The following is a 25,240-nucleotide window of genomic DNA, read 5'->3' as shown; positions in this document are numbered from 1 at the left end:
TCCGAGTGGAGGATGTGATCACTCGTCCCGCTGATTCCATTTCTCTGAGTCATTTTCTGCTTGGCAGTTCAGGCAAGGCTCCTGTGTTAGTTCTGCAGGGTGTGTGAATGCGCTTGCTGTCCATGTCACTGAAACTGCTGTAACCTTTATGGAGACCTACAATCAAAAAAGCAAACAATGTGTCAGGTATAGTGGTGAGTGGTTTTCAGTAGAAGTAATGTTAAACTTTGGCATGGGTTGGAATATCTAAATAACCGACAGACATACTGTGCTGATCTCCATGTGATTTTAAACCAACTGATACATAATTTTCAAGCTCAATACCTATATTTGGTGTTTTATAAATCTGATATCTGTATTTTTTTTTATCTTACTGACATAATGTGATAATGCATTTAAAAATCAATTAATTTTACTGTCACAACAAGATGTGGATTACACCTTTATGTTTAGCATAACTTGACTCAGCTGATTTCTTAAACACCCTAACCTTAACAGGGAGATGCTCGTATTTCTTACTTAAAATTTTTAATTTATCAGCCAACAAATAAAAATTATTTGCCGATACTGATTTATTGGTGGCCAAAATATTTATTAGCTATGATTTAAATAATTTTAACAAACGGCACCTTTAATACCTTGCTAACTAAGCTAGGTAACATTATCTGATAACTCCAGCACTCCACCCTAGAGCTCAACTGTGGTCACTTTGGCACATAACAAAAAACAATAAAAATGCAGCACTCCATTCTAAAGTCTTAAGAGTTTAAAGTGAAATGACTAGAAAGACATGCAGTTTGAGGGGATAGGTTAATTGGATAATCCAAATTGTCACTAGGTGTGAATGTGTGAGTGAATGTGAGCATGAATGGTTGTCTGTCCCTGTGTGTTAGCCCTGCGACAGACTGGCGACCTGTCCAGGGTGTACCCCGCCTCTCGCCCTATGACAGCTGGGATAGGCTCCAGCGCCTCCCGCGACCCTGGAAAGGATAAGCGGAAGCGAATGGATGGATGGATGGACTAGAAAGATTAAGAAATACAGTATTTATGTTCACCTCAAGATAAAGTCCAAGCAAAACCATTTACAAATATTAATACATGTTAGCATGCTCATATATATACATACATATACATACATACATACATACATACATACACACACACACACACACACACACACACACATATATATATATATACACATATATATACCAATTAAATCTCATCAATATTAGTGCGTCAAAAACTTACTTGAACCCATATTTACCTCAAACCACTGTTGAAAAGGTAAACTGTCTGCTGTAATTTTACTCACTTTGCTCTGACCGTGAAGGACTCACAAAATGCCAGCAGAGCCAAGGTTATAAACACAAGGAAATCAGACAATGACTCTTTATTAAAACAGGTAATCGGTTACGGAAAACCAGGGGAATGTCCGAGTTATAATAATCTCACTGGCCGGAATGAAGGTTTGTACATCCTGAAATAAAGGAAATTAAACTTGGCAACGCATTCCAGCCGACAGACGGGTGACTGTTGTGTTGCCACAATCATTAGGAATGATTTAGCTGCAGTCATGAATCATCCCATGATTTCTCCTGTGTGCAGAATGAAAGCCCCCATGGGACTACAGCGTCCACATTTCCAGTTAAAGGCCTTCACTTATCAGCATTTCAAAATGAGTTTAGACTGAGAGTGCACTGACAAAAGACGGGTCAAAAAGGTTTAGGGACAAACGTGGCATGGAAAGGGAGACTAAGTTGACACTAACATGAACTCACGTAAACCTTTGAATGAATAGCCCTCTTTTACTGTAAGTACCCTAGCAAAACATTTCCCAAAGATACAATTTCCAGATGTGTCAACTACAAAGCAGAGAAATATCTTCACGGATTGTATTCCCAACTCATGTGGACACAATTTTGCACCTTTACAATCCTGCTACTATAACTTTTTAAGTTTTAGGTGGATGTTGTTACCTAAAGGCAAGGGTGTCAATCATGAACTAAAATGAGTTTGACATCCCTGCATCAACAGCATCAAAAGTCATCACCCTCTAGTTCCAGTCTCTTTAATAAGCCATGATAACTAGCCTAACCACCATTGTGCTATGCAAACAGAAATTTGCACATTACAACCATTTACCATTGAAATTGGTAACCCTGATCAGCTTGTTATAATGCTTTGAGCCCAGACCACCCACCTAAGCATTATTCCAGACCATGCACCCGTTAAGAATAACATTAAATGTTGCTGAGCCACCTTCTGAGAAGGTAAAGACTAAAGGGTTTGTTGAGACCCTTCTAACCCCTTCACATAACTGTAAAACAACAGGACATTACACACTTATACAGTAACAACTCAATCACAAGCCAGACCAAGGTTTATTCTCCTTTGTCACTCTAATGTGGATAATGTTTTAAAAAGTGAACATTTTGTTTTATTCTGTGACACCTGAAATGTTTTTTCCACTGGGTAAATGATTACTTTGAAAGAAAGAATTGTAGCAAAATAGCTAAACTTAAAGCTGTATTCACATTAGCCACCTTTACAATGGTCAATTAATGTAGATATCTAATCGGCCAATCAGTTGACAGATACTCAATGCATTAACAGTGTGTTTCTGGATAAGTCAGAAAATTTTAGTGGAGCACATCCTCAACTGGAATTTTCCACTAGTAAAGAGACCAGCAGACCAACATATACCGAGTTAGCATTCCAAGATGGCGGCACTGAACGTAAACAGTGCCAAAACTGTTAACTTTGAATCTGTACTGCATTGTTGTGTATTTTTGACTTACTAAACAAGCCATATGCAGAGCACTGACCAGGCTCTATCTGTGAATTTGTTTTTTAAGTGCAAAAAAAATAAGTATTATGCTATATTACTACGATTGATAACTGAATGGCTCTACCTTGCTAAGAGCTAAAACAAATCCTGTTTTTCTTTGCTCTATCTGGAAGTTTCCTGAAACTTGGGAGTGATGTCACTCCCAAGTTTCAATATGAGAGTTCCGAGGTATCTGGAACGTGGTAATAGGCATGTAGATAACGTCAAGACAAACCAATGAAGTTCAAACTGGGCATCAGAATGGGAAGAAAGGTGATTTATGGACTGGGATTTTCAAGTGGAACCATCTGCAGTTTTTACAGAGAATTATCCCGAAAAGAGAAAATAGACAGTGAGTGGTACTTCTCTGGGAGAAAATGCCCTGTTGTCATGCTTACTAAGGAAGAAAGTGAGGCTCAGTTTGAGGTCTCAAACTGGTTTCTTGAACATTACAAGGACTTCACCGTACTCTGAGGCCCCCGTTGTCACCAGATCTCAATTGGAAAACGCACCTTTGGGATGTGGTGAAACAGGAAGTTGCATCACAGAGCCGACGAATCTGCAGTGACCGTGTGATGCTATCGAGTCAACATGAACCGACATCTCTGAGGAATGTTTGCAGCACCTTGTCAAATCTCGGATCTGAGGTTAAAATGGGTTTAATAACAACTATTACTGATAAAGTTGCCACTGATTTACCTTAGCCAAAAATAACTGTGGTGGTAGCTTTCTGACTTCTCGGCTATAACAAAACCTTAAACTAAATAACTGACTCTGACAGTTAGACATTTGATTTGTTGTTAATATCACTTTCAGGGTTAGCACACAGCGGTTTCTTTTTTTAACCCAGGAAGCTACGTCGCTCTTTTAGAGTTCAGTACTATTGTACTTGGGTTTTAGCTCTGTGCCGCGGAGTTAAAAGTTAGGCATGCTTTGAATAAAGCAGCTGAACAACTATGCAAAACCAGCGTCTATGCAGCTTTTATTTGAGTAGTGATGAGGGAAGTCACCCACAGGGAAATTCAGAGCTTCTGTCACTTGATTTATGATGAAAATGTATGTCAACCCAGGGAACAATTTAACACACAAATGTTGTTGTTTGTTTTTATTATGAGGGAGACATGCTTCAGCTTCTTACATCTCCTCCTGTGTTTTCCCCCTATAAAGTGTATATGTCTCCCTTTCTGAGTGGGTGAAAATGAAAGGTTTGACATATCTTAACAGACATCCTGTTTCCCCATTTTCACTCTTTGCACACTGCACAGCTGCCTGCAGACACTCTGCACATCTCATGACTGTAGCTTGAGGTGTCTGGAAGGAGGGGAGCGAATATTAGGAGAATAATCTGGTTTTTTTTTTTTTTTCCTTTTTTGAGCAGCTGATTTGAGATGCTGAGCAGCTGATCTTTCATGTGGGACAGCCCACGGAGAGGATGGCAGCGCTACATAACTGTCACTCAGTGCATTTAATATTAACGTATCTCTGTATATATACTCATCAGGCTCAAATTGAATTTCCCCTCGCTCCACATTTCAGCTGCATTAAAATGCAGGCTTCCCCCCCGACACACACACACCTTCACCCACGTGGCAGCTCGTCATTTTTCGTCTTATTTATGGCAGGAAAGCATGTCTAAAGCATATCTAGAGCTCAGACCCCATCGAAATGGCTCAAATGTGCCTTTAATATGTTTTGTTCCCTTCTGTGTAACAGACAGCCGAATGTTCCCAACATCCAGCACTTTCGCAGCAAGGAGGAAGCAATTTAAACATCAGCCTCTCCCGTGAATTTCTACACAAACGTAAAAGCCGTTACTCGCCTTGTTTTTGAGCCGATTCTGGTCGTCCGTGTCCGGGTTTTCAGGCAGCTCCACGGCCGCCGTCTCTCCACGGTGACTGCCGGAGGAGCAGCAGCAGTCCGCGGGTGTGCTCGTCACGGAGATCCTCAGTCCGTGGGCGGAGACAGTGGCAGGGTGGGGTGGGATGGGAGCTGCGCAGGCCCCAGCTGCTACACCGATGTTTGTGTGTTTGGGGTGTTTGTGCCAAAGTGATATCTAGTGTTTCTATGTGTAAGGTCTTTATTTATATTGTTAATAGACTTTAGTGAACAGGGTTTACAAAGGGGGTATAGCTAACATAAAGAAGTTACCTGTTTTGGAATGATCTACATGACCGCGTTATTGTACCCAAATTGTAATCAATTTAGTCCCTTTTTGGACACTTAAAATATCTTCATAGAACTATTGTTATATTTGTTATATTCCTGATAGCCTCGTGGCCTGATCACACTTAAAAGGGGGGGATTTTAATGTCAGTGAGATTTTTAAAGTGGATAAATAAAGACGTCAGTTTGCCAAAAAACTGATTGTGGCTTCTACCTTGTCTCGGGAGATTTGCTGATATCATGTATGAGGGATATATTAGACATATATTTCACATATAGGCCAAAGGGTGATTTATAGCAGTTTAAATACCAGAAATCGCTTTTTTGGGCAAAGGATCACTTTTTGGCACAGGAGATTACTTACTCTGGCTGTACTGCACCTTACTTATGATTTTCTGTTTAACTTTACTTAACTTTACTTTTTAAACCTTAAAAATTCTAACTGCACTACATCACCTAACTCTGGATGACTGTATTTAAAGTAGGAGCATTTTTGTAAAAGTAAATGAAAAAAAAAGTCAGAAAGAAAGAATAAAACAGCAGTGTATAATGGCAAACTTTAAGGGGATTTTTTTTTCATGTATACCATTTATTTTTCAGATAGAGACATCCATAAGTTTAGAAATTAACACCACCTAATAGCATGAATTTGAACCAGTGATTATTTTTATGAATGAAGGGTTTTAATAATATAGGCTTTGTTAAAGCCACAACAACAACAACTGGGAATGAATTCCACATTCCATGACTGTGTTTTGATTTGATGCATCACTGACATCATCAAAAAAGCCCAGAAGTTCCCTTTATATCTTTTAAAACACAATCAGTTTTTGTGCATGATATTCAAACAGGTAACCTGCACAGTAACAAGCAAATCAGTGTAAACATGTGAGAAAACCATGAACGAGTTTTTTGGAATCACTCTGAGAAAGGATATTTTAGGGTTAGGGGTTTTAAAGATATTAGAGATATTGGGCAAATGGAAAAAAGCAATCCTACATATTTGTTTAATATGTGCATTGAAAGACATATCCTGGTCACAAATGTCTCCAAGGTTCACAGTGTGAGAAACCGTATCTCCAAGATGTATAGGGCTGAGTACAATAACCTCAGTTTTATCTGAATTTAGAAGTTGACAATTAGAGGTCATCCAGATCTTTATATATTTAAGACATTCCTGCAGTTTAACCAATTGGTGTGTTTATCTGACTTTGTGGATAGATAAAGTTGGGTGTCATCTGCATAGCAATTAAAATGTAAGCTATGCCTTCTAATGTTAATGCCTAAGGGAAGCGTGTATATTGTAAACAAAATTGGTCCTAGCATGGAACCCTGTGGAACTCCAATATTAACCTTAGTGTGTAAAGAGGACTCTCCATTTACATTAACAAATTGGAGTCTATCAGATAGATATGATTCAAACCACTGCATTGCAGTACCTTTAATACCTTTAATATGTCATAATCTAATCTCTGCTCTAATAAAATGTTATGGTTGAAGATAATGAATGCTGCACTGAGGTCAAGCAGGACAAGCACAGAGATATGTCCACTGTAAGAAGCCATACGACGATCATTTGTAACCTTCACTAAAGCTGTTTCTTTTTTTCCTTTTTCTTTTTTTTTTTTAATATATATATTTATTGAGATTTTTTGATATAAGAAAAAACAAACAAGCAAAACAAACGAAAAAACAACAGACAACACAACAGCAAGGGCTAAAACACACAAATAAGACAAAAGTTTACACTGCAACAACGAAAATATTGCTTCAACACTGGCAATAAACAAAAATAAAACGCTAAGGTGGAAGGCTAAGTTATTGGTGATCGATCAAATAGGACTTTGTTTTAATACATGATCTAAAAATGGTTGCCACACATCAAAGAAATTACTAAGTTTGTCTGCTAATATATACCTAATTCTCTCCATATGTAGTAGAGCAGTCAGTTCTGTGAGCCACATTTTAAATTGAGGTACAATATCCGTCTTCCAAAGAGTCAAAATAATTTTTTTAGCAATTACCATTCCGAACAAAACTGTGGTTTGTGCAGCAGAGCTAAGGTGTAAAAGGGAAGAGGAAGATCCAAACAATGCAATTATTGGGTCCGGCTCTAATGTGCAATTATAGATATCAGAAAAACAGTTAAAAATATTCAACCAATAGTTATACAATTTGGGACAAGTCCAAAACAAATGAGTAAGAGAGCCTTCTCCAAGTTTACAACGATCGCATATCGAACTGATAGAAGGAAAAATCACTAAAGCTGTTTCTGTGCTGTGATGAGCTCTGAAACTCTTCAAATAAACCATTCCTCTGCAGATGATCAGTTAGCTAAGACAGCTGGGTCAGTGATGGCTTTTTAAGTAACAGTTTAACTACTGCCAGCTTGAAGGTCTGTGGTACAATTATTAGAGATAGGTTGATAATATTTAAGATTGAAACATTAATTAATGCTCTAAATAAATATCAATGGTACTGAAAGTAGCTGTACATAATGTCACGTCTTTGAAATGATTACGGTTATTATCGAGCTGTTTGGTGGTATTGTTGGGAAAATGTTGGCTTGCTCTTTATGTTGCAGAAAGACAGGGGTACGAGACCAGGCTTTTCATTTTAAGATGTGAGGTAACCATCCTGAACACATCATATTGAACACAAGATATTTCTTTCAATTTTTTAAATGATCAATATTAAGTGAGCTTTTAATATAAAATCTGTATAGTTTTTCATATTTATATCCTGTTCATAGCCTGTACATAGCTTGTACTCACTACAGCCTGTACATACTTATAGTTATAGAATATTCATAACATACTTCATACCGTGTACATTATAACATACCATAATAGACCCATTTCTGTAATATACTTACATATCTATATTATTGCTAATATATATTGTAATATATCTATATCATGGCTAAAGCACTTCTGGATGGATGCAAACTGCATTTCGTTGCCCTGTACCTGTGACATGTGCAATGACAATAAAGTTGAATTGAATTCTATTCTATTCTATTCTATTCTAAAAACAATAACATGAGTTTTTTGCATGCTGTTTATTGAATCGGATGATTGAAGTCTGGATAAACAAGACATATGGGCAATTTACCAATGTATTCCTTTAACAAATGGGAGCTTTAGTAGCACGTGGAAGAGCCATACACAGCCACAACAGCCTGGCACCTCCTCCTAATGCTTCCTTTCACCAGCTTGGTCACACTTGGTGGGATGGCATCTGTCGTGTTGTGTTTTTTTGAGAAAAGACAAAAGTGCTCAAATTATAAGTATTCAAAATTTATTATTAAACAGTTGTTATTTCAAGTTCATTCTACGATTCCTAGAAAGACCTCATCTGTCTTTCTAGAAATCCTAGAGACAAATGATGCCGCACCCAAATACTAAACAGTTTTATTATGTGCCATAAAAACTCAATACTAATGTGCTTGGTCAGAAAGTCAGGCGAAGACCGTGGCTTTAGACTTGGCTCCTCCTATTTGTCTTGGATTCTTCCCTCAGGTCATATTACGCCCTGCATGGCATGAACTTTTCACTGTAATATGAAGGCAATTCTTCCTACTTCGCCATGGCAACCATCTCTTGTCCTCTGGTCAGACCTGAGAGAGAGAGGACTTATATAGGATTTATGGAGGATTTATAGAAGACTGCAATAGCAATTGCTGGTAATGTTAATGTTCAGCAATAGTCTGGCAGAATCAACAAGACAGTTGTGTTGCTATAATGTGCAAAACCAGAGTTACAAATGATTGAGGTATAAAGAAATATTACAAGATCTGACCTAATAAATCAGCTGATGATTAACAGAACTGATATTCATTCCCTGTAGCAAAGGCTATCTGTGATAAAATGCACAAATTCAAGTAATTTATTTTCTAAGAATTGACATTCTTAGAAACACACCAGCTCTCAAGTGGGCGATCTTTGCTTTATAAAACATCCGTTTGTATGCTGTTATGGTTTAATGTTAGGGGAATACCTGCTTTCATTGCAAGGGATAAAGCAGTGCTAAAAGGAGTCACTGAACTGAACCTCACCACTGTATTGGCACTGTTTTTGATAAATTTATAATGGCTTCCTGTGTGGTACATAGCATCCAAGAAGTACGTCCAGTGCACGAATTAGCAGTTATCATATCCACTCATTGTTTATGAATGGAGCTTGATAACCAAACCTCGTAGCCTCAGATGCTACCACCATGATACCACCCATAGGTGAGTGAAGTCCTGTTATGAAGTCTTAAGGTGACCATTTTTGATCCTGACATCTTGATCCTTTGGAAGGCTGTGAAACCACAAGCTCATTGACCAACAGCTTGATTGGCTAGTTGTTAGACTGGACAATCCTACTTTCTCACACCTGTGATGACCATAATTTGCTAATGAGAAGCTCAATATGACCTGAAACTGGAGACTAACACATGGAAATCATTAGAAGGGTATTTACTGAGGTAGCAGAGAGGGAGCTGAGGGCAGTTTTCCTGCAACTATAAGGGTCCCTGCTGGTCATTATATAGAATGCAGGTTTAAGGCACTTCTGTATTGGCTTCATCCATCTTTTGTGCTATATATGGCAGTGATGAGTGAAAATCTAAGCCCGAGGCTTCAACATGCAGACTCCACATATCAAAGGACTGTTGTTAGAGTCTCATGGAAACTCACCACCACGGGACCACTGACCATGGTTCCACATCCAAGGGACTAAGACCTAGATAATGCTAGTCAGATGGTTTTAATATTGTGGTAGGTCTTAAAGCTTTGTCTCTAACATTCAAACTTGGCTGCAAACAGACATTTCCAAAACATATATTTTGTTATGAACTTCACTTTGTTTAATTTTTTTTTTTTTTTTTTTTTTTTAATCCACACTCAAAGGAACCAACAAATAGTCAGTGAGCCACATTTTAAAACACAGACACATTTTATGAATAAAAACCAGACTGGGCTTTTGTTAAAATTGTTACATGGTAGACAAAATTCAGAAAATATAAAATAAATAAAAGTGAACAAAACAAAACAAACAATCAGACAAAATGTTTTGTCGGCTTCCAGACGTTTCTCCACAGTCTCAGTTGACAATATTCACATTTGACATCAATACTGTTGATAAATGAACACAAAGTAAGTTAATAGGTGACATTATCAATACGTCTAAATGAGTGTACAAGTGTGCATGTCCACAAACGCATGCAGGTGTTTACAGGTTAACTGGCAAAATGATCAATGAATTTAAAAAAACTTCTTTTTTTTTTTTCGTTTTGTGTTGACCTGCAGGTCGCATAAATGCTATATAAACCAAGGTTATGGGGGTGGAAAGGTCTGCAATATCATCAGTAGGGTAATATGTGATTAAAGCTAGCTCTTGTTTCTACTTTTAAGATCAATTGACGTGACAAAGATACAAAAACGACAAAGAAACGGAAGCTGTGAGTAGGAGAATACGTCGACTTGTAGACCAACTGTTCCACTTAAGAAATCTACACCTACAAACCACAGAGCCATGCCGTCCCTCTGCTTCCCACCACCATGCATCACATTTAGTTTGCACTAACACAGAGGTCAGACAAAATCCAGTACACGACATCTCTAGTACAATGCATGCTCTCATGTTTTCACAAGTAATTTTTTGCAGATTTGTTAACATTGCACGTTATTTGTTGAGTAACTAGCACAGGTGAACGTAAAACAAACAAACAAAAACCTTAAAATAAAAAAACAAAACAAAACCAAAAAACAGAGGTCAAAAGTTATTTCTCCGTTTAAAGAAAATATGGTTTGAATAAAATATTGAGATAAACACACTGCCAAGTTTAGCTCGGTCAGAGGTTCCCAACTTTTTTGGTTGCATATTTCTACTTTTTAAAAACTTTTTAGCTTGTCTGAACAGTTTATTTAATTCCTCAAGAAATAAAACAAAGAGTTAACATCAACACGCTAACACTGTCACAGTGGCTAAACAAAACGTTATTATTGTAGAGGACAATTTAAAAAATAAATTATTGTATAACATTCTGTTTCATGATGATCTTGTCGTTTAGTTTTTTTATTTTCAGCTAAACTATATTTAAATTCAGGGGGAAAAAATAATCTAAAGCTTTGCTAGTTATTACATGAAGATAGTGTGGCTAGCTCGATGCTAACAAGAACTTAAAAACTAATTAGCTTAACACATAGGTGGCAGTTAACAATAAAATTAATATTTCCAAAAGACTCTTCTGACTGTGTGTTTTTTAAATAAAAATGTGTTAAACCCATTACACTGAATAATTAGAATTCTAAATTTGGCTTTAAAATGCTAATATCTACTAAACAAACTCTAAATCGGCAGTTTTATCATTAAAAATGTTTCTTCTTATTTCATAAATCCCGTGTATCTTTTTCCTTTATAGCAGTGGCTAGCCCAAACTCCCACCCTACCAGTCTGTGATATATTTAGTTCTATTTACAATATTTTTTATATTTTAAGCTGAATTAAAAATTTAAATTAATTAAAAGATAAAATTTTGTTGTATTAATGGGAAACTAACGATACCAGCAAAATATCTGCGATGATGCTTTTTTTCAGGCTTCTGTACTTGAACGTTTCCCATGTAATCACCTCTTTTGTCATTTTAAATACCAACATTTCCAGTCTATAAACTGACTGATACTCCTAAGGTCTTGGGGTACATTAAGTGCTTTAAACGTTGGTTACACACACTTACAAGTGGGGCCATTGTAGGTAGCTTCAGCATGCAGGTCAAGGAGAAAAGAAGCTGCCAATAAGTTTGACATCAAATTAATTGCCAAGTGCATTTTTGGAGTTTTACTAAGATACGAGGGGGGGAAAAAAGAAAAAGAAAAAAAAAAAGGAACCCAGCTTGGACTGGACTTCCTGTTGTCCACTTCACCAACAATGCCAACAAACCACCACAACAGAAATGTCAAACCTCCAGGAGTGTGAGGGATTGTGGTTGGATTGAGCTGGAACGCAATGGCACAAAGAAAGCAGCAATTTGTAAAATTTACATATAATAAAATATTGCCAAGGGTAATGTTTCTGCTTGGTTCGCCTCTTACGGAAACACCACCGATAAAAACCAGGGTAAAAAGACCACAGTATACATGATACCTCAGATACGTGCCTCCTGGCTTTTTTAAGGTATGGGAGGCACATTATGATAAGAGGGGAGTACAACTGTGCACAACACAGGTCAAAGGCACAACACTGGACAAAGACGAAGGGAATCAACACCCAAGGTGCTTTGAATGGGCCAAGAAAACCACAAGGGAGGAAATAAAAGTGCTTCTGAATGACATTTTTGGGCATTTTTAGCAGTATTTTTAGCAAGTCTGCTCATGACTCTGGTCTGTCGAAGAAAACAGCACAAACACACTCAATAGGTGAAGAATATATATATAAAAAAAACCCCTCAACAACAAAGAGGAAGTCACATCAAAGTTTGAGCTCCGAATCCTGACTGAACATGGTCAGGGACAACAGCAGGTAAGGTACCATTTTCCCCCAATAAAATGCATTATTTTTCCTCATGCTTGGTACAACATAATTGCATCAAATAAATTCTTTATACAAAGGATGGATTGCCAAAGGGGTCAATGCCAGTAATAGGTGTCTGCGATAACGACTGAGCGCTCCTCAGCTTTGATTAAAATGTGAACAACGTGATTCTCAGTTCTCCTTCTGATATGTGTAAATATGGCTCAAACTATGCATCAAGTTGCTCACATGAACGAGCTGCATTTACCCCAGATGGTGAAATGATTAGTCACTGACAGAATAAATATAATAATTAATTAACAAATGTGAGTCACTGATGAAGCAGAAATATTAAAGAAAATCGCTTTTCAGTGTGAGAATTAGGTGCATTTCTTCATCACCTGTCAGTTAAATTGATTTTCTTTGGGTCTTTGACTGCTCATAAGCAAATAAATGAATACTGGCTGAACAGTTAGTGATTATGTGAGTAAAAATGATCAAAAATAGGCTAAAAGGTGAGAGGTGGGCCATCTGAAGCCAAAATATTCAGACTTTAAGAAGTACAAAAAGGTATTTTGCTATTTTATTGTTTTGGGTTTTTTTTAAAATAAATGTGACTAATTGCCTAATTTTGATAAGGCCCATGAACCCTTTTTGAACCATTTGGACTCCAGAAACTTTTCATTATGTGATAAACTACAAATTAGGGAAGCACCGATCCAGTTCCAAACCAAACTATATTCAATTTACATAAATATGAAAAAGAAAAAGCAGAAAACTGAAAGAACAGTTGTCCTTTCTGCTTGATAAGTGACTTGATATTCAATTGTGGCAGATTAAAGGGGACCTACTGTGCTACAGTGGTGGGGTCTATTATCAAGCTGAGTTAAAGTTTCATGTAATGAGGTGAGCTTATGTACAAGTAATCCCAGGGAGCCAAAAGTTCAGTTTGTCTTTACGAGGGGCAGCCAATCAGACTAGAGTCCGGGATCCGGGAGCTAAAGGACCTTGTTTCAGTTCAAGGATGAGCTAAGCGGCTGAACCAAGGCCCAAATGTAGGACAAATAAGGATTAGTCTGAAATGTGACTCATGCAAAGCTCAAGAATAAAACTCTAGAGCTAAAATGAGCAGAACAGATCCCTGTTTATTTTCTGTCAACTGACAAATCACTGTTTTCGCTTCAGTACGAGCCAGTGCACTTGCACACATGTGCACAGATTAAAGCTTGACTTATACTTCTGTATTACAATTTTGCAGACGCTAAGCTGTTGTTAGCATTCACAGCTAGTTTGTTTTCTATGCCACTAATAGTTTACTAAAAAAAGCAAGCAACTGAAACTGAATTAATTAGTCAGGCAGGTTACTGGCTCCTGCAATAGCCCTGTAACCCCCATAACCCCATTATATGCATTATGTTTGCAAAAGTAATGTACTGCATTATTCACCACCAAGCAGCTGTTACAGTTGGTGTAGAAGTATAACTCAAGCTTACATCCTGGCCTGTACACAGTAGATTTCTATGTTGTTGAAAGTGTTTTTGAAAGCGTCAAAAACAGCACAATAACATAGCAACTTAATGTTAAGCACAAGAACAACATACTTCAGCCAAACTACTAAGGCTTCGCTCTCCAGCTCGAAAAAACTGAACTCACTTCCCGTCTGGCAGCGTTGTTTACACAGCGTATAAAACTCAGGTATCTCAGGGCTTTAAGCGGTGAGCGGTACAGTTTAGCTTGCGCCACGGTTGCTACAAGTGCTGCAGAGTGTAAGACAACACAGTCATTTTGGTGTGGCAACAAGAGGCAGCTGCAAAGTGAGCGAATATTGGCGAAGAGAATAGCACAAGGCCCGAGAGGAGAGGGGTGCTTCAGGGTTTTGAGGCAGCATACAGACTGGCCACAGTCCAACCTCTGCCACGCCACGCTTTGCTTGGACAAATGGCAATGACAGTAGTTTTCCTTATCCCTAATTACAATTTTAAGATATGCAATAGTTTAAAGTCGGATATTTAAGAGAAAACTTACCGGTGTTATCTTCTTTTTTTCTTTGAGGAACACTACAGAAAACGTGCAGCTGAAAAACTGGTGATATTTCAGTCATGAACAGAAAGCAGAGAGGCACTGCATACACAAATTCACACCCGTGTTAGCGGGTGGGAAAACTGATATTTTCTCCATCGTTTAAATAGACTCAACCACCAGAATATGTAAATATATCACAACTATGATACAGAAATCAATAATTACACCATTTGCATTCAATTTTTCATATAATTTCATCATGTAGCCTATATAGATTTATATAGATTCCTCACATGCCTTGACAAATTGTACACTAGTGTAGGTAAGTCCGTTTTTTAGTCATTTGTTTTCTTTTCTTACAGATCAAAAGGAGCCACTGGAGATTTCGTGGTTCGCGGAAAAGATGCCGCTCCAGGTTAGCTCATAAGGAGTGATCGGTCCGTGCATCATCCGCCTGCGACTGCTCCGTCTCGGGCTCCACCTGCAGAGGAGTCGATGCTCTCTCGGTCAGTCAGTGGAGTGTTTTCATTCCTTTATGTCCTTTGAGAGTCCTGAGGAGGTTTCTGCTAAATCAACAGAGCCAGATGTGTAAGACATGAGGAAATATTCCGTCTGATAACGACGATGGAGATCCAGAACGGAGGTGGAGATGGAGACGATGATTTCTGGTAGCTCTGTCCATCCAACTGAGAACAACAAGAGGCTAATATCAGTGCCGTAGCCTGCGCTGCTGTCACACTGACCACCAAAAAGCTGCAATGAGGAAAAGCCCTGAACCTGTCATCTCTCTTTCAAAGTGAAGAAGGAGAGACGAGAGACAAGACGACAAGCCAGGGTCACGTTGCAGCACTGAAGGATTGTGGGGGACGCCAAACAGCGCCCGCTTTGGAAAGGCACACCAGAGGAGAAGGGAAGGGGCGGATGATCATGATGATGGTAAAAGGTGGAAGGGGGTTGATGAAAAGTGAAGAAAACGTTCAACAACAACGTGGTTGTTGCTGATAAACTGTTGTTAAGCTCAGGATCTCTTCACATCCGCGAGCCTCGCTCCTGAAGGATCTGCAAAAGGCAGACGGAACAGAAAAAAGATGACTTTTAAACAAGAAAAAAGCAAGAAAAAACAACACTTAAATACTTCGAATTTTGAGGGGGTTTTTGCAATAAAAAAGGAAGTGTTAGCAAGCCCTTTCTTCCAGATGAAATCACAGGGTAAAAGTAATTTAGTAAACTGATTAAACTGACAGAAAAAAGCCGTGGTGTTCAGGTTCCTGCACAGAAAGCATTCTCAAATCTTTGCTTTTTCCCTTCAGGAACCATGCGTCACATTTTCTGAGACATTTAGGAGAACAAAGAGAGGGTCAGGCAGACTGAAATGTTGTAATCCAGTAAATATTTCAGCAGTCAGTGTGCTGTACTGCACTTTGTAACAACTTTCCACCCTCTATGCTGCTCATACTGGACTTAACATTTCTACATGTTAGCTCTACAGGTCACTTTTACCATTACACTCTATAGTAGTTTTACTGATATTATTAACATATTTTTAAAATAATATAATCCTCTGTTGAGCCAGTTGTAACAAAATTTAATTCCTTGCATACTTGTTTTATAATGAATGCAGATGCAGAATAACTGCTTGGGGTTTTTGTCCAGCTGAAATTTGTCCAAAACAAACAATTAGTCAAAGCAATCTGGGTTTCCTTTTAGCATTAGCTTCCCCTTTTCAGCCAGAGCATGGGAAATTATTTAAATTGCTATTCGCTGAGGGAAAAGCCTGGACACCATAATTATGGATGTGAAACTGAGGATGCAGCACGCCAGTATGCTGATACAGATTTGTAAATCTGAATTGTACCCTGCTTTATCACCTATATTTCTCTAAAACAGGAACTAAATTTTCAAAACAAGCAGCATGTTGGATTTAATAAAATATGAAACTAATGATTAACAGCATTAGATTACTTGGAAAGTTAGTGGATGAAGTGAGAAGTAGAAATCATTTCCCGAAAGACTTGTATACAACGTAGACTACAGGAGTGGCCCCCTGCTGGTCATTTGCAAGAATGCAGGTCTGCAGTGGCTTTACTTTCACAAACGCAGAAGCTAGGTTCATGTTTTATAAAACAGTTTATAATGAATACTTGGTCAATAAATGCTTTATACTTGAGAAAACGTGCTTTCATTGATACATCTACATCTGATAAACCGACTCAGTTCCATAAAAAAAGACACAAGAAGAATGAATGAAATCCGAGTCTTTGCATTGCTTTTATGGAAATGACCGCATACATGAAAATAATCTTGCAGATCTTGTTAACTCACTGTTAAGCAGGTAAGAACTACGAAGATAAGCGATAACACATTATTTGAACACAATAGCAGCAGTGGCTCAGTAAAGTTCAAAAGGTTCTTGACTTTTGTGGCATCCTGGCTGCCAGCACACAGACTATTTCTATCTGAGCTCATCCATACGGTTATATTTAGCTCCTGCATTTGTTGCAGCGCAAGCTTCCACATTAAGTATTTAATACAGCACAATAAACTAAGCTACGGTAAAAGTATAACATGAACTTTCCACCAAGTGAAGGTCTCTAACTTCAGAAAATGCATTTTTCATACAGATGCATTTTGACCTTCAGAGAGGCTGCTTGTGAAAAACGCCGAAGCCACATGAGATGGTAAGGTCCACTCTACCCAGTCTGATCCAGCATGGACTGGTTTATGGTCCAACAGTCAAATATTTTCATTAGGAAGGTTCCTCACTGAGTCAAGTGAAATGGAAGTATAATTAAGGCTCATTAAATTCTACAAACACTAAGGAAGGTGCTTCAATGCTACCTTTATTACCCATGTTGTGTCTACCGTAGTTTGGGTTAAGCACTTGAATTGAGAGGGGAAGGATTAGAGTTGACCACAATCTGAAAAATTATGAGATGTTACACACTGTACCTAAAATAAAGGCAGAAGTTATACTGGAGCGTCTCTTCAGCAGGAAGTGAAAATAAACTATTCAAGTTTTATGTCATGAAACATGTCTAGAATGGATGTTTTAAATTAAGTTCCCAGCACATAACTTTAATCTTGTAGACAACACTGTGAGTAGCTTTTGGCTCTGGGTTTTAGTCAATTATGGTTTCAGGTCTGAAGAGAAAACTGTGGCTGTAAAGCGCTACAGACCAAGGTGGAGCAATGTGCACATTGTATGTAAACAAGATGATAATTATAATTATAAAAATATGTTTCTTATTATTTTGTTGTAGCCAGCTCTGAGGTCAGTTTAAAAAAAACAAAACTAATTTCTGTTAGTTCTTAGTTCTGTTACCGCAGGATGGGCTAAGAATCTTGCCGTGGTGAAAATAGCATTGATTACGGATCATTTTCCAGGGTATCGGAATTGAATTTGAAATTCAAGTATGGACCCTAAACCATCAGTGCCACCGTGCCGTGATTGACTGATGTTGACCGAGCCCAGGTTGTTGGCATGCTGGATGCTGGCAGCATGCCGGAGAGAAAAGAATCAACAGCACATCCAGACACTTGTGTAGGCTGAATCTCGCATTAAATGTCTTGCATACAGCTATACTGCACTGCCGGTCATTAACATTCATTTAAAAACACAAACTTATTGTGGGATACATTTAATTCCACTTAATAAGCTGTTTCACTTCCTTTTCTTTAAGATTACAAACTAGATAATGAAGTAATCATTTTCCACCAGTGAACCTCTTTTATATGAAACATTTCATGGGCTGAACCTGGTATCTACGATGCCCTCATTTTTGCCCATCTTTGGGGCACTGTGGTTTTAACACAGCAGACTCACATCAACAACATCTGGCCACATTATTAAGGAGTCTAGTGTCAGAGCAGTTAGCTTGTCTGAGCTGATTATAACCTCTTCAGATCTTTTAGTGACCTCATGACATTTTCTATCGAGTTCAAGAGAAACTTATGGGCAAAAGGAAGTAGGATTTAGTGTTTTGGACGATTCAAGTGCAGCTTTGGTTCCTACACATGTATCCTGTAGCTTCTGTGGCTTATAAACTGAGTTTTAATATACAAACACAGTCCTTCTCTGCAGTTTGCAGGAGATTTTCAGACAGTCTGAACAACAGTATGAAATGTCGGCTTACCTTGGCCTTCTCAGTGGGCTCAATGACAATGCCGTTAGTGGAGTTGTTGAGTTCCCGGGAAACTACGCATAGAAATTCAGCCTGGTCCTCATTGCCATAGTTATACGAGGAGCCGATGCTTATAAGCTGAGGGCAAAAGATCCGGAGTTAGAAGACAGCCTACTTTTCCAAGACGTTTCACACTCTGCACCTTTTCAGTCAATAACTTGTGTTTTTTTCCATTTAATTTAGTTCTACCGTGTTATTTACTTTTGGTTGTTGTTTTAGAGAAACTGTTGAAAATGTCTGGAAAAAAACAACCCAACAACAACAAAACACAACACAACAACAACTACGGTTTCCAAAGACCTTAAAATCACTGGGGAAACTCAAAAAAGAAAATAAATCAGCAGTCTGTGGACAAACAGGTGTGCCTTCACAGCCAAAGCCGCTGGCTTATGCTTTGTTTATGGTCACCACATTGGCTTTGTTGAGCACCAACTGTGACATGCCGGTGCTTGAGGGTGGTTGAAGATTAAAAATTTTCCCCTAGCAACTGGAGGATGCCAAGGGTTTGCCAATCGGTCTCTAGACGACTGTGACTGAGGCCTTCAGGTTATTTTTCACAAACATGGATAGAGCTCAAAGTTTCCTGCAGAGCTTTATAGCAACTGCTTCACAGTAGGCCTAACAGTGCTACTAGATCTGTCATGTTTGTTGGTAATAAAAAAGGCAAATGAGTTGTGTTATTTTAGCTCTTTAAATTTAATAAATGCAACATATGTGGTATTTTTTATTAAAGTTAAAAGTACCAAATAGTCATAATCAGACCTTTGCGGAGTAGTCACATGTGGCAATGACTATAATTATTTACAGCTATTACTAATGTCAGTGGTTTAATCCATACTTACCTTCATTATAAGGCTCAAAGATCTTTCGAGGCTCTACACAGATTTTTGAAGATCAAAAAATTGATACAGGTTCATATTGATAATACACGATTACTAATATAGGGGAAACTACAAGGTGACACAGTCCGACTGCATACAGATTCAGGTCAACACCAAATGAAGTACTTTTAGTATCCATTCCTGCTCATGATTGAAACATTTTGTGCCCCAGTCTTTCCTGTGTGAAAATAAATACCTAACAATGTGCTGGCATACATTTCAGGGCAAGCAGAGCTTAAAACTGTGACGTTGAATCAACTAAAGCATGAACTAAAAGATGACATATATTTTAAAAGCTGTGTTTTCTGCACCTGCTCAAACTTCCAACCGTCCGACATGGTTGAGACCATCTGCGTGAGTTCCTCCTCTTGGCACTGTAGTACTCGATACACATGCTTCACAGGGCCCTGAGGGACACAGCAAAGGCACGCAGAGCATTGCTAAAAAAGCATCCACAATCTGCAGGCAGGCACACATTTTGTTTGAACACTTTACAAGCTACCTGGGTTACATTTGCACTGGAAGAAAGTCAGCCACTAAGACTTATTTTGGTTTAGTTTTGTTTACCTGAGATGTCCGGTTCTCGTTGTCCCGTATCCTCTCTTTCACCAGCCTCACCAGGGAAGCAATGTTGTAGAACTCAGCTTCCTCCAGAACGCCTGAAACACAAATCGAATGAACGTGTTATTTGGTGTCTGAGATGCTGCTCACTGACAGTTCTGCATTATGTTTTTGCTTTTTACCTTCTTCTGCCAGATTCTTATCCATAATCAGTTTTCCATGCCGAAGGTAATTCAAGATAGGGCCAAAGTACGTGGGGTCTCTGTCGATTAGATAGGCTCCTGTATCGTCCTGCAAGAATTAACAGGTTCCAAGGAGCAAGTTCCAAGTTAACAGAGGAGCAAGTTCCATGTTTTGTTTTGTTTTTTATTGTTTGTTTGTTTGTTTTTTAAATTGGAAAGTTTGTTCATGTATATTTATAGTTTTTTTCTTGTAAATTTGACAAGATTTCTTACAAATCTTATGGGGGTTTTTATTGTAAATTTTCAGGCTTGTTGATTTAAATGGATAAATTCTTCTTGCAGATTTTTATTCTTGTAAATATGTCAGGTTTATTCCTCACAATTTTTCAAGTTTGTTGACCTATGTTTGGTATTATTTCTATTAAATTTCTGTTTTTTCTCATAAATTTCCATATTTTTTTCCTTTAACGTTGAAGTTTGTTAATGTAAAATTTGCAATTTTTCTTGTAAATTTGTCTGTGTAGTTTTTCCTGTCGTAAAACGTGTAATTTTTTTCTCGCAAATGTGGGACAAATTTAGAAAATTCAAATTTTTAAAACTTAAGTGTATCGTCCTTGTGCTTTTACCTTCAGTAGTCTATAAACATTTTGTACAGGGCAGATGGGTACTACTGTGGAAATGGATTTTTCACTTTTTAATTTGTGCTTTTACAGTTTAGTGTTCATGGTTTTTGTGTTGTTTGCGCCCCTCTGCTGTGTGAACCTGTGTTGTATGTATTTGTGTTTTTCTGGCGTCCCACTCACCTTGTCAGAGTCCAGGTCCGGGTCTTCCTGACACAGGCGGAACAGGAAAGATTTGGGGTCCCTGCACAGCGTCTGTTTGGTGGTAATGAAGTAGGTACCACCGACGTTAAGCCGGACCCAGCGTGAGCCCGGCTTGTCCACTGGCTCGGACGGGGAGCTGGGATTGCTCTTCACCGGGAACCCGAACACCGACCTCCCGCCGCCGCTGCAGCCTGACACCCCGCCCGGGCTGAGCTGGCTGCTTCGCGGCGGAACCATGAGTGTGGGCGACGCCAGACGCACCGAGCCCCGGATGTCGCGGTGCTCGGGCTGCTCTATGGTGCCAGCACCGCTCGGTTCCACAACATGCAACTCAGCCATGTTTCCTCTCCGTCTGAAGAACCAGTCGCACAGCCGCACGGTGAGCTAACGACACACTGCGGGGAAACCGTCTCCCTGAACCGCCTGGTAAACACACCGAGGATATTTTTCTCCTTCTGACGGGCTGCCTGCTCTCATCGGGGCGTTGCTGCTCGCAGTCGACCGCCTCCACCTCCAGGCCCAGAGATTAGGACACAAAAACGACTATGAGAGGCTGCACAACAGGAGCAGCATCACGTTTAACCGTTTCTCCAAACGCTAAATTGGTCATTCTCGTCTATTCAAACGTTAACCAGAGAAAAGGCATTTCTTCCGGGTTGTAACGTGATTACTGTTTACTTCCGCCGTGTCACGGCTTTTCAAAATAAAAAGCGAATTCAGCATGCAGAATTATTTATTATTACAGAATTATTAGGAAAATTATTTATTTTCCTTGAACGGGCATAAATAACAGAATATTGCTTTAAATTCTATTATGTAAAGGAAGAAGACCTTAGCCTTAATTATATACGAACAAATCATACTTATGTGCAAGAATGGGGCTTTTATGAACATTTTTTGCTGCTTTAAAAGGGAGCAATATGAAATACAAAATCTAAGGTTAAACTCGGAAAGTATATTTAAATAGTTATGAAAAAATCACAAAGTACAAATGGAAGCACTAGTTTCACAACTAAAGAGTTCAAATTTTAATTGCTATGGAAGCACTAAAGGTGTACTGAGGTGGAAATAATTAGGGTGGGGTAGACAAAAACAAGGTGGGAAACTGGAAACAAATACAAATCTTGTAATAACATGACATGACTATATACACTTACGTGCTATATGTACTGTTTTCATTTTATGAAAGTTTTTTTTCTCTGTAATGATAAGTGGAGTATTTCTGATTCATAGAAGATCAAGGTTTCTTTGTGTAAACATGATGTCAAATTAAAGTTGGAGCTCAACTAGAGTCCAACTCTGTCAAACAACTGAGAGAAAAGGAATTTAAATGGAAAAACCACATGAACCACACAGGATTTGTAATGACCTTTAAGCAACCATTCAGAACTTCTTCTTTTTTTTACTGTAAAACAAAGACATGGCTTGTTTTTTTTCTGCTGGGAGTGCTTTTACTGCTCACTCAGCAAACTAGCTTTCATGGGGAAAAAAGGGGTTGAGATTATGAGATATGGATGAAGAAGTCCATGGGAGTGAGGGAGAAAGAGGTTCTCATAGTGTTGGTGATGGTATTAAGTTCGGCTAATCTTGAATGGTATGGGACAAGGGGTGAAATGATTCATTATCACACTATTATGCAAGGCACATATCACAAAACTCCTTTCACATGCAGCAAAAAGCATTTCCTGAAGGTCAAGGTTCATTCATAAATGATCTTTTAAAAGATTCCATACAGTGATGTGTCCCTGTCGGGGAATCGAACCCCGATGTCCCGCGTGACAGACGGGGGAAACTCATCACTATACAAATATATAACAGCGCCACAAGACCATAGTGGACAAAAATATATTACATCCGTAGTGGTTTAGCACTCCCTTAGAGAATGAAGATGAAACAGTTGAGGGCCGTTTAAGTAAACAATTCAAGAGAATATGTCCTAAAATATACGTGATGCAGTGATAACAGACACAGCATAACATCACTGCACACCACTCCTCGTTAGTATAGTGGTGAGTATCCCCGCCTGTCACGCGGGAGACCGGGGTTCGATTCCCCGACGGGGAGGTAACACCTTTTCATTCTTAGGAATGTTAGTCAGACTGGACACCACTGGAAAGGTCCTCAACTATTTTAATGTTTAAGGGTTTCCTTTAACAGACTCAGTAATAAAACAATATTAACACTAATGACAGTTAGTGATCTTTTCTAAACTGTAGCCTCAAACCTCCTCCTGGACAACACTTTGAGTGCTCAGGTAGGACAGAAAAGTGCTATATAAGAACTAGCCCATCTACCATCTACCATTTACCTCAGCTGTTTTCCATTCATTCTCTATGGGAGTGCTTAACCACTTGCCTTTTTCGTTGAAGGTAGAGAACACTATGTTGAGGCGTCTAGTTATTGTAGTTAGGGCTGGGTATCGTCACTGATTTAGAATCGATTCGATTCTGATTCACAAGGTCCCGATTCGATTTGATTTGAATTGGGGAAATTTTGCCTCAGACAGTCAGAAATATTATAATTCTGATCATTTATCAGCACATATCCATATTTTTATATCTATAAAAAGAAAGCTGACACTTGTGAGACTTTATCAGAGGTGTAAGCATCACAGCAGATGCCTTTGCGTCAAAGTAACAGAGCATAAAACACAGAAAAACATGAAGGAGATTTTCCTGGCCTGTCTTTTTATATCAGATAACCACCTTAAAAATATTCTGCAGTAGAACAAAAACAGAAGAAAACCATGAATCAACATATAAACATTACCTGATGCTGCTGAAGTGAAGCAGAGCAAAGTTATAGAGGTTTAATTAGAGACAGCTATTCATTTTGCAATTTCACATAATTTTCAAAAAGTTTAGATTTGTTCACTATTGAACAGCAGAACTGAGACTTTCTTGTTGGAAGTTAGTTAAATTAAAAACAAAAACAAAAACACAGCGGCTGATAACACTGTACATAATGGTAGACGTGTGTAATAAGCAAGTGAATGATGCAGAAAACAGAGATTTTTAGATGGGAAACTGTTCTTGAAGTACACTGAGAGAGAGATGTGCATGAAGCATCATTTTACCATGGTGGAAGCAAAACAGCAAAAGTAAGAAGGAATTCATGACGATGTCTACGTGAAGTGAAATATGAAGTGTAGTTTGGATCTTCTCCAAAAGTCGAATCTGTTCATCTGGACGTAGCGTTTTGTGGGAGAAACGTTTCGTCACTCATCCAAGTGACTTCTTCAGTCTCCAGTTTGGATCTTCTTTTGCTGCCAGTTTAGTCAAATTTGGTTGGAGAGAGACAAAGCCTACAGCTTCAGAATCTAGCACAAAAAAAGACCTAAACACAAAGCACGGACTGCCAAAGCATCAGAATCTGTGACCTGTGGGCTTTCAGCCCCGACTGCGTGTCTCTGTATGTGCTGTCAGGTGAGGAAGCCGACATCTCACTGATTCTGATGCGTTGGCGGTCTGCACTTTGTGTTTACGTCTTTGTGCAGAATCCGTGTACCTGCTCTCATTTCCGTTTTCAGCTCTTTGGTGGTTGCTGAAATTTTGTGAGGTTTAACCTGATATTCTGGCGTTTCAGGCAAAATAAATGTATATTTAAAAATCGATTCAGGATTTTAATGAATCGATATCGCGTTATTCAAGCTAGATCAGATTTTAATCGGAAAATCGATAATCAAAACTCATCCCTAATTGTAGTCTCTCTGCCCGCTGTTATTTACATGTTAAATTTGATACACATAAACAGGTGTGCACAATTTAAAACGTATTAAAACGGGGAAACAGCAACACTACCCCATAGTGGACATTATTGTGGCCAAGATCGGTACTGCAACATAAAAGTTGCTGGGCACCTTCCTCGTTAGTATAGTGGTGAGTATCCCCGCCTGTCACGCGGGAGACCGGGGTTCGATTCCCCGACGGGGAGGCATTAACTTTTCATTCTTGGAAATGTTAAAAGTTAGACTGCACACCATGGGAAAGATTCATATATACTGCGCAAAAAACTAAGGGAACAAAAATAAGACATCCTCCATCTGAATGAATGAAATGTTCTTATTCAATACTAAATACTTAAATACTATGTTCTTTACA

The 25,240-nt window shown here is 38.6% G+C and overlaps 1 protein-coding gene and 2 non-coding genes across 4 annotated transcripts; 2 read left to right on the top strand and 1 right to left on the bottom strand.

The window, feature by feature from the left end:
- Positions 1–8,402: 8,402 nt before the first annotated feature.
- kctd2 (potassium channel tetramerization domain containing 2) lies at positions 8,403–21,873 on the bottom strand. 2 transcript variants are annotated; one of them, XM_005453734.4, is made up of 6 exons: positions 21,120–21,873; positions 20,317–20,425; positions 20,141–20,232; positions 19,885–19,980; positions 18,645–18,770; positions 8,403–8,612 (listed from the first exon to the last, which is right to left on the bottom strand). In XM_005453734.4, exons 1-6 carry the CDS (start codon positions 21,477–21,479, stop codon positions 8,607–8,609), a joined length of 789 nt encoding a protein of 262 aa, XP_005453791.1. In that variant the 5' UTR covers positions 21,480–21,873; the 3' UTR covers positions 8,403–8,606. The 2 variants fall into 2 exon arrangements, with proteins under 2 accessions (XP_005453791.1, XP_003448686.1); XM_003448638.5 differs by lacking the exon at positions 8,403–8,612 and adding an exon at positions 9,873–15,570 and having other exon boundaries at positions 21,120–21,868.
- A 1,259-nt stretch (positions 21,874–23,132) lies between these two features.
- On the top strand, positions 23,133–23,204 carry trnad-guc (transfer RNA aspartic acid (anticodon GUC)). Its single transcript has one exon. It is a non-coding gene; the product is annotated as a tRNA-Asp (tRNA).
- A 1,797-nt stretch (positions 23,205–25,001) lies between these two features.
- Positions 25,002–25,073, top strand: trnad-guc (transfer RNA aspartic acid (anticodon GUC)). The gene has a single exon. It is a non-coding gene; the product is annotated as a tRNA-Asp (tRNA).
- The last annotated feature ends 167 nt before the right edge of the window (positions 25,074–25,240 follow it).

This window comes from Oreochromis niloticus, linkage group LG8 (genome assembly GCF_001858045.2).
Source record: "Oreochromis niloticus isolate F11D_XX linkage group LG8, O_niloticus_UMD_NMBU, whole genome shotgun sequence".
NCBI classification, from domain to species: domain Eukaryota; kingdom Metazoa; phylum Chordata; class Actinopteri; order Cichliformes; family Cichlidae; genus Oreochromis; species Oreochromis niloticus.
The sequence above is the reverse complement of the archived record's forward strand: the minus strand, read 5'-3'. Positions and strand labels throughout refer to the sequence as shown.